Source organism: Halichoeres trimaculatus, unplaced genomic scaffold (genome assembly GCF_033239565.1).
Source record: "Halichoeres trimaculatus isolate MK-OKI-2021-1 unplaced genomic scaffold, fHalTri1.1 fHalTri1_scaffold_15, whole genome shotgun sequence".
Lineage (NCBI taxonomy): Eukaryota > Metazoa > Chordata > Actinopteri > Labriformes > Labridae > Halichoeres > Halichoeres trimaculatus.
The window spans coordinates 34,063,202-34,073,496 of NW_027437193.1; the positions used below are offsets into that span (position 1 = coordinate 34,063,202).

Consider the following 10,295-nt stretch of genomic DNA (forward strand, 5'->3'; position numbering starts at 1 on the left):
CTTCTCTCTCTCGTACTGTCCAAGGTTTCTGCCCGTTAAAGGGAAGTTGTTCCTTGCCATTGTAACTTGCTAAATGCTGCAAAGTCCTGTTCTCATGGTGGATTAAGATAAGATCAGACTCCTTATCTTGTCTTGATGTTGGGTTTCTGCTAATAAAATTTTATTAACATTACGGGTCTAGACCTGTAAATGTTTTTGTAAAGTGTCTTGAAATAACATTTCTTATGATTTGGCGCTATATAAATAAAGATTGATTGATTGATTGATTGATCAGACAGAAACATTATGTTTTCTTGAGATAAGCCATGCACTTCAGCAGAGGGTCACGTTTAATATACAAACTGTAACTGTAACTGTTCTCATCCACAGACACACACATTTAAAGACACAACAGAAAAAAATCAACCAGAGAATGTCACATGAACACATTTATTTGACTTGCATATTGGTTACTGAATCATTCACTATCATTTTGTTGACTAACAAGTCATGAAACTGACTAATCATCTCACAGACTACGGTAAAATATGTGAGGGTGGAAGAGTGCAGCATGGAGGAAACAACAACAGAAGAAGAGCAGGCAGGAGCGATGAAGAGACACTAGTCACCGTCTAACTGTACAAAAATATATGACGTCAGAGTTACATACAAACAGACATTATGGGATGTTTTTCAGGTTATTGTGTGAGGAGACAAAGAGTTTTCATTCATTCCCTGATCTGCAGCAGTTAAAAAAAAAGAATTTTCTGTACAAAAGAACCAGATGGTATCAGACAGACTGTGCCAAGGTGTTCTGGTTCTGAGGAGAGCCTTCCACAGGTAGACGGAGGTGAAAGGTGTGTGTATAGAGAAGTCGTCCATCAGCAAATGTTTCCCAGCAGAGCACTGACTCCTACGCTGAAATCCACTGTTGAGAATTTTGGTTTGATGGATATTTTTCCAAAGTTCATAGGATTAAATTCAGAGTCATTCCCTTAATCCAGTGTGTGAAAAAGCGCAGTGCGGGGCTGTTTATTGGGTTTTGGTCATTCTGGGTCACTGGTTCCTCTTCGACCTGCTCTCATGACGTATTTCTTTCCGTTCCCATCAGCTAGCGTGACGTTATTTTTATCATGCTCTCTTGAATAACCAGAGGTTTCTTTAAAAAAACATATTAACTTTTGTCTGATTAACAGCCCTTACAGTGGTTTGAGAGCTGAACAGCTCTGGGCTATTTTCAGGGTCGAACCTTTGACCAAACTCCAATATTCATAACAGAACAAGGTCCCAGAGATGTGGTCCCTGCAGGCTTGTACTGATTTTTGTGATCTTCACAGCATTTTACTGTCTAACCATGCTGTAACTTACAGGGGAAGATCTTTTTGGTGTATCACTTCAAACAGCAAAGTGCTGTGGAAAAAAAAGGTTTGCCCAATTAGAATAGAGTACTAATGACACTTCCTGGTAGCTTGCTGCCTTTAAGTTACTGCTGATTTACAGAAACCTCCTTTGCTTTGCAGACACATGAAACAGATACATTCATAAAATCCAAAGACCCGCCCTAACAGACTGATAAAAAGAGCCCTGGTTTCCTCTCACTGCTACACTGCTAAAGCTACACAGCAGTGAGATCTGTGCCACTCAAAGCTGAATTTGAGTTATAAATCAAATCTGGAAAGCATGATCTGAAAATTAAATTTAATGTTTTGAAACTGAAGTAATTTTTTTTTAATTTTCTTTTCACCTGCTTAAAAATTCACCCCCCCAAATTGCTATGAAATTAAATTTCAGTTCACACAATTAAAATCTAGTTTTACAATTTCATTTAAGGTCGGTATGGTGCAACTGTTTCACCATTTACGTCGGTGAGGAAAAGTAAATGAGCACAGATTCACAGAAATCCTCCAGATGTCCATGAAAACACCTTGACGGCCTGTGGCTGTGCTCCTCACCTGAACAGAAAGCTGAGAAAGCACCACTTTCATGATGTCTGAAGACCAGGGAACTCAGGTTAGCTGGAAACTCAAGTCATTGTGGATAGAATGGAGGATTTCTATGAATCTGAGCTCGATTACTTTTCCTCACGGACGCAGGTTATGTAACAGTCGTGCCACGCTGACCTGAAATTAAATTTTAAAGGTGAATCCAAATTGTGTGAACGAAAATTCAATTTTGCATTTTGAATTTGAGGAATACTGAAAGTTAAATTTTAAACAGTTTAAAAGCAAATGCCTTCAGTTTCAAAACATTAAACTCAATATGGTCATTAAACTCAGTTTCTAGTGGCACAAACCTCAGCTGTGTGTCTGTTGTACCGCCTCCCACACACTGCTGAGGTGACGTGTTTCGTTCTGACCACCTCCTGTTGATCGTCGTAGTTCACTGAGAGCAGAGCCATGGATGTAGAGTAATCTGCTGCAGCTCCACAGAGATCTACGCCGAGCTCACTGCTGGATGGACCTGAAGCCACGGCTGTCTCAGTGACAGTGACGTTTGCTAATAGAAGGAGTGTGTTTGTGTGAGTGTGTGTGTGTGTGTGTGTGTGTGTGTGTGTGTGTGGCACAGTGAGGTCAGAACTGTTAGCTTCAGTGAAAACTAGAAGATTGAAGTAAAAGTTGATCAGCGCTGTAAAGAATTACAAAACCTGAGAAGGTGTGGATTTGTGTTTCGACACAGCCGACATCTCTAACAAAGAAAAACAACAATGAAAACAAAATCAGACCGACAACAACATCACCAACAAAAACTGGCCGTAGTAAGGATACAGGTTTTTTTTCTCCTTCTCATAAATTGTCTATTTATGAAAAGGCACCCATTTTTAAATATACTGAGATGTTTACAACGACACAAAGCTCCAAGTTCCTCTTAAAAAATGCAGGACATGTGTTACACTGACAAGATTCAGATTTACCCGGGAACACAGTTCATGTTTCACCACGTGTCCCATAACCACACACTGGTCAGCGTGTGTCAGGAAATACTTTGCACCAGTAAAGACATATTCAAACATGTCAGTGTGTATTATGAATTACTGCACAACTGGGCAAAGAACATGATACACAGAGTGCTAAAGAGGCATCTGTCCTTTCCCGTCAGTGCCTTTCCTCTGCAACACCTGTAGAGGGCGCTATTACTCTACCTGTACAAAACCAGCAGCACCCCTGCAGTATGAGTTACAAAGACGCACCACCTCTCTTTACCTTTCAGCCATTGTGTGTGTAAATACACACACAGTGTGTGTGGAGATTCAGCGGGAAGCTAAGTTGTAGCTTTTGCAGGACTGAGGGCCGGTAGGGGTGGACCTGCACCCCCCCTCAGAGGATTCAAACAAGCGCTAGGGATGTATATTTTACCTCTTTGCCTCTGACGGTGAAAACATTGTCACCAAGTGGCTCCTCAGGTCTGAGTGTGGCAACAACATGACCACTAGTCAACATGGCTGATAGGAACAAGACATCAATTTATCAAGCAGCTAGTGTGGAGTCAAAATAAAATTTTTATCATCCAGGAACTGGAGGAACTGGAGGAACTGGAGGAACTGGAGGGAGGACTGAAAATCTGGGAGAAGAGCAAATCAGCTGACACGTTCTGGATGTTTGTTTCCACCTTCTCTAATAACCTGACTGCTTCTGGTTTTTGGGCCTGTTGGCTTCGTGTTATCCCTGCCACATTATTCTCAGACCTCGGCAGTTCACTTGTTGGAAAACTGTTTAACGTAATGATCAAAACTACTTCACAGTAAAGCAGCTGGATTACCCTGACAGTTTTAATGAGTCTCACAGAGACCAAACAGGTGGTGTGTTTGGGGCTACCTGCTTGCTTGGTGTTTGAATTCATGCCGGCTTCCTTAACACACCATCGAGTATGTCCACTGAGCACGCTCAGAGGACGCTCTCACTCTCATTTTGCACCCTTTGGACTGAGGGTGCATACTATTACTCCGCTGACGTCTAGTGAACGTCCGTTTCTGACGTCCAAAGTACCTCCCCACTGAGCAAAGAGACGTCTAGAGGACGACCTTTCACCACCATTTTTGTCTTATTTAATAAAAGTTATGAATAAAATTATTAATTTGTTTGTTTCCATTTCCTGTTGTCTAAAATGCTGACGTGTTTTCCTGTAGAGGTTAATTTACCTGTAGCTTCGTTTGTCTCAGCAGCAGCGTTGAAGTGGAAATGTTTAACACCTTTGTCTGTTTTTACAGTTGCCATCAGCTGCTGAGAAAATCAGATGAAGCTACAGGAAAATGAACAGAAACAGTCTGACACTGTCAGAAACTGGACAGTCAGACACAGGAACTAGAAACGAGTAGGATAAGAACAATAACTGACTGTAATGGTTGCAGTGGGCACAATAGCAACAACAGCATCGTCTGTGGGAACGTGGCTTTGGACCTGGAGAGATGTTGGTTGAAGGCCCAATATGGACCAAGATTTATACAGAGGTACTGTGGACGTCACAAATGGATATTCAGTAGACGTCAGGAAAAGATGTTGTCTGAGGCAAAGTCTGCACCATCAGGGGAACAAAGTTAGACGTCCAAAATGGCGGTGAGAGGACGACCTCTGAAAGACTCTTTGCTCAGTGGGCTCACTCACTCAGTCCTGCTCAGACGTCCACTCGACATCCAAAAGCCAATGTTCAAATGTTGAACTGCTTATTGACGTCGTAGTGGGGTCGTGGTTAGACGTCCAAACAGTGAAGCTGGTTTATAGTGTGTGCAGACATTCAGAGTTGGTCTTGGACTGACAGACATGAAATAGACAGGATCTGCACGTCCATCAGACGTCTAACGTTTAGTGGGTATATCCAATCAGTGTTTGACTGAGGGTGGGGACAGAAGGTGTGAGATGGGGCTCAGGGATCAGTGCATGTTTACTCCCTGTCTTTGTATGTGTCTGCTGTGTCACCTTGGGTTTGAAGTTCATGTGTCTGTGTCCTCCAGATTAGGGGGGTTGTTGTATGCATGCAAACAGGGACCTAGCTCTGAATGCCCATGGGCATAACCCTAACCCTTTATAGAAAAAGCTAACATGAAATAAAAAAAGACAATCCCATAAAAGAAAGTTATTTTTGAAGCACTGAGACAAATACCAGAGGCTCAGACAGTGCTAACTGTTTCCAAACAAAACCTCAGGTAACATGTCTTGGATCCAGATCCCATCAAAGTTAATGTAACACACAGACTGCAGGAATAATCAATCAATAACTCCCATAACACAAAATAGAAACTGTCAATTTTTTTTGCAAAGATAGTATTTTAACTGCTGGACTGTTGTAAAAGATATGATTTCCTTCTGCCGGTTTCTATGTTTCTTTGATGTTTTGAGAACATCCCAATAAAGAGGCCTACCTACATTATATCAGCCAAAGTCAGGGGACACCCAGCATCACTCTCCACCACATGATGTAGTAGTTTGTCTGTGTGGAGCTGAAACATCACACAGCCAGGTACTAACGTTTGAAGGAAGGCCAGGTCCGGAGTCAGACTGCTTTTCAGTGGGACTGAGTTTAGGACTGTGGACCATTTAGCCCTGTTTCCACCAAGCGGTTCAGTTTGGTTTGTCTAGGAACGGCACATGTTTTGTGGTGTTTCCTTTGACTAAAACTGGGACAAGTCCCCAAATTACCGACCCGTACCGTCCCACTTTTTGGTTCCCTTCTGTTGGGGTGCCAGGCATATGGATCCGGCACCAGAAGGTGGAGCCAGAAACGCTGCAGTCTGTTGATTGGTCAAAAGAATGTCACTTCCTGCACAACAGCGGTGATAAAGAACTACATATAACCCGTCATGTTAAAATCTCCAGTCCACTTTGTGAAGGTAACTTTCTTTACCTTTGGAAATTGGTGTCAGGAAACAGCGTGAAACTGCTTGTGGGTTTTATTAGTGGGGTACACTGTGTTGTGCTGCTTTGCTGAAGCTACCAACCAAGAAGGGCACGGTTGACCATGGAAACACAAACAGGATCAGGCTTTACTGATCCGACCCGTACCAAATTGTGCTGATCCGTACAGACCGCTTGGTGGAAACGGGGCTTTTGAGTTCCTCCTCACTAAGAAAGCAGACCCCACCTGGTTTAGCAAAGGACGAATCCAAATCATTGCTATAAAACCGATCTTTGAATGAAATTCCCTGATGGATCTGGTAGGGGCTGAAAACCCTGCACACCCCCCAGACGACCATCACACCCCCTCCAAACTTTGCAGTAGGCACTATGCTTTTAGGAAGGACGCGTTCTCCTGACATCTGACCAATCCACGTCTGCAGCTGCTGGACCATGACAGCCCATTTCTTCTTTACAGACCATTCAACAGATTCCCTGGCTGTGTGCTGGAGTTCATGCATTTTCCTGTAGCAGTTGAAATCCTCTGTGTGACTCATACATTACTGGGGCAGGCTATCGACTTTGGGTCATACAGTGCAGCAGCAAGTGGAAAATCTAACATCTGTTGAGCTGTACACAAAAACTCTTCAGGGTAAATTTAAATATTCATATTCACACAAGGCTTCATTTATGCTCACAGCTGAGCCCTGAAATCACGTTCAATCGTCAACATGTTGCTATTCAGTGTATTGCTCAAAAAAAAGTCATCATCACTGACACCAGACAGTGTCTTTTTTCCAAAGTTTCCACGTAATGGATGTTTACGTCTGACCTCCCTCTGTGCTCCATATGAATCTGTGACCAAAGTGCAGGGATGCTGGTTCCTTGCCAGCGCTGTTTGTCAGACAGAGGTGTGCGTTCAAGCATTTGGTGGGAAACATAAGCACTCCTGTCCAGAAGACCTGCTCAGCCATACTGCTGTGACAGGTGTGCCATGGTACCCTGGTTTGGTTTTGGTCAGTTTAGATGCTCTCATCCATCCTGTGAGTCTGTACTCAAACCCCCCTTTGGCGTCCCTGTGAGTGTTCAGCCTCACATGCTTGTTTCACACGGCGGCGTCAGGCTCCCGTCCATGGAAACGTGGTTTTCTCGTCTGTCTTCTTGATGTTCTGACCCCTCTCTTCCATCTCCCTCCACCCCTCTCTCCATGGTTACCAGCTCCTGGATGCAGTTGAGAGGGCTAGCTTTGGCTGACAGTGGGCTGACGCTGCTGCCCGGGCCGACAGCAGACCTCTCCATGTGATTCCTTCCCTGGTGGCTTAAGCCTGTGTGCTGCCCTTCACCCTCTAAGCTCCTGCCTGCTGAGCCCTCACCTTCCCTCTGGGCGCTGCTTGGACTGACAGATCTCTGTGGCACAGACGGAGACTGCAGCACTGCCAGCGCAGACTTAGCGTCCTGCGTGGTGGAGCCAGGGGGTGAAGGGAACCTGGGAAGCACATCCTCAGGATGTAGTTGAGCAATCTTGGTTGAGGCGGCGGGGACCACAGGTGACATCACAGCCGTGAGCACGTCATCTTTAGATTCGATCAGATCGACTTTCAGGGCCCTTGTCTTTTGAGGGCTCTTATACTCCCTCAAGGTGCTGCAGATGCCGTCATAGGCCACGCCAAGGTTTTCCCCCCTCTGCGGCTTATCCCCCGTGCTGCTCTCTCTGGGGCCGGAAACAAACTCATACAGACCCTCTTTGATAATGCTCATGGGCTGAATGGGGTCGGGGCCCCGGCTGGACTCCATGTTGCTGATCTGGCTCAGGTCTAGGGGAGGGGGGATGTGCTGATGTCTGCCTCCGGCTTGTCCCACTTCAGTACTGGGCAGCTTAGAGCTTCTTTCTCCCCTCTCCACGTACACTTCCTCCTCTACCTTGGAGAACTTTCTGCTAACGTTGATATCTGGGGAGATTTTCCGGGCTTGGGCAGACGTCAACACTTTTATCTTCTCCTCTACTATTTTATCCTGCTGCTCTGCTTTCTCCTCGCCGTGGGACTCATCCAGACGCTTTGAGCTGAGGTGCTGGGGGGTGGTTTTGTTGGACGACAGTTTCATGCGCTCGGGGGAGCCCCGCTGGGCCACCTCCTGGTAGTGCTGATGTTGGGACCTTCCTGGGCTGCCCACCTCTGCATTGGAGTAGTGTTTGTGGTAGCTCCAGCGGCTGGGGGACAGATGATTGTCTACAGGACATTTACTGTCCTCTCTCTTCTCCACCAACACATCTGTGAGTTCCATGCTGCGTGCAAAAGCTTCCTTCATGTTGATGGAGATAATACTCCCACTTCGTTTGGCTCTTTCCAGGGCTTCCCTCCTCTTGATGGCCTTCTCCTGCCTCTTCTGCTCACGGTAGAACTCGGAGAAGTTGTTCACGATGATTGGGATGGGAAGAGCGATAACCAGCACACCAGCGATGCAGCACAGTCCTCCTACTATCTTGCCCAGCAGCGTTTGTGGGTAGATGTCTCCGTAACCGACCGTGGTCATGGTAATGGTCGCCCACCAGAAAGAGGCAGGGATGCTGGTGAATTTAGTGGCGTCCTCGTCCTTCTCAGCAAAGAACACCAAGCTGGAGAAGATCATAATGCCCATAGCAAGGAAGAGGATCAGCAGGCCCAGCTCATTGTAGCTCCTTCGCAGAGTGAAGCCCAATGACTGGAGTCCTGTTGAATGCCTGGCAAGCTTCAAGATCCTCAGGATCCTCATGATCCTGAAGATCTGCACCACTCTGCGCACGTTCTGGAACTGCAGCACGCTCTTGTTTGATTCAGTCAGGCAGAGAGTCACGTAGTAAGGCAGGATAGCCAGCAGATCAATGATGTTCAGAGGTGCTTTGATGAAGTTCCACTTGTTGGGCGCCGAGAGCAGACGCAGCAGGTACTCCATGGTAAACCAGGCGATACAGACGGCCTCTACGTGGGCCAGGTTGGGGTTGTCGTTGAACTGTCCAAATTCATCCACAATCTGGAGCTCGGGCAAGGTGTTGAGGGACAATGAGATGGTGGAAATGATAATGAACAGGATGGAGATCATGGCCAGGATCTGGAAAGACAAAGACGAGAGTCTGGGGTTAGTTTGTTTGTTAAATCATGACTCTTCATAACAAAACAACTAAAGGAGACAGAGTCTGAGTCCTGATCAGGGCGGGCTCAGGCTCCATACTGGGGAGAAGACTTCTGTTTGAGTAAATTTAGCACAAGTGTTGTTAGCTGAACCTCTCTGGGTGTACAGTCAGTAAGTCACCCCCAATGCAGTCACAAACTTTTTCTTTTTTTGTAAAAGGATTGCCATATATAGAAATGTTGTTATAGAAAGTACAACACACATCAAAATAAACAGGCCTATGTGCTGAGATTGGTACTCTGAGACGCTGTTTTCAAATAATTTTTATTATCTAAAAACCATAAAAACTTATATAAGGCCCTTTATTGAATTTGAAAAGCATGATCTGAAATTAAATTCAATATTTTGAAACTGAGTTTATTTGCTCAGGGTCTTTACTTAACCTGCTTAAAAATTCAGCAAAAAAAACAAAAATGTAATTTCAGGTCAGTGTGGCACGACGTATGGCCTGAAGTCTTGTAACACTATAGCAACTGTGCAAAAAGAAAACATAATTTAAGTAATGCTGCAAAGAAGATTTCTCTTTGACTCTTCCTCACAGACTGAGATTTAAGAAATCAACCCTGCCACGCTGGAGTCACATTGAATTTTGCATATCTGAATCTAAGGAATATAGAGAGTTACATTTTAAAGTTGGTTTAACATAATTTCAAAGCAAACAACAGTTTCAGATCGTGCTTTTCAAACTCAGTAAAATAATCCAGCTTCAGTTTCAGTTCAGTTTCAGTGGCACCAGTCTCAGCCGCAGAAACCCAACGTTATCATGGGTAATGAGTGATGGGAAGCCTGCTGGGCTAAATATACTCACGAACAATGAAAGGCTTTTGTCGAAAGTCCAGCAAACAGTTTATAATAATAATAGTAATAAATTTTATTTGTATTGCCCTTTACATCAAAAGATCTCAAAGGGCTTAAGTTCATGAATTATTCTGATTTTCTTTATATTTATGATTAATAAATATATATATATATATATATATATATATATATATATATATATATATATATATATATATATATATATATATATATATATATATATATATATTTCTTTACTCATGGTGCCTTTACTGACTTTGAATTCTTTCCATTGACTCTTGAAGGGGAGATAACAGCCTGCTGAGTGAACTCTGGGCTAAATTGCAGTGAACTTTGGTGAAATCTGATGTGAATCTGCTCTGATCTTCCTCCTCTAAATTTGCTCCCCTCGTACACCCAGGAGTTTCCACTCTGCTGTAACTCGGTAATGTGACGGGGAACTCTGCTGTGGAGCCGAATGAGGGAGCTGAAGCATGTGAGGTCTGAGTGGCCTCTCTGCAGCCC

At 44.3% G+C, this 10,295-nt stretch overlaps 1 protein-coding gene across 1 annotated transcript in view; it reads right to left on the minus strand.

Annotated features, from left to right (window-relative positions):
• Positions 1-6,549: 6,549 nt before the first annotated feature.
• The window catches only part of LOC141804560 (potassium voltage-gated channel subfamily B member 2-like), a 25,416-nt gene continuing 21,670 nt past the window's right edge, over positions 6,550-10,295 (minus strand). The window contains exon 3 of the mRNA XM_074689036.1: positions 6,550-8,891. Coding sequence (XP_074545137.1) covers positions 6,897-8,891 — 1,995 coding nt within the window. The 3' untranslated portion in view covers positions 6,550-6,896. The remainder of the gene's footprint in view (positions 8,892-10,295) is intronic.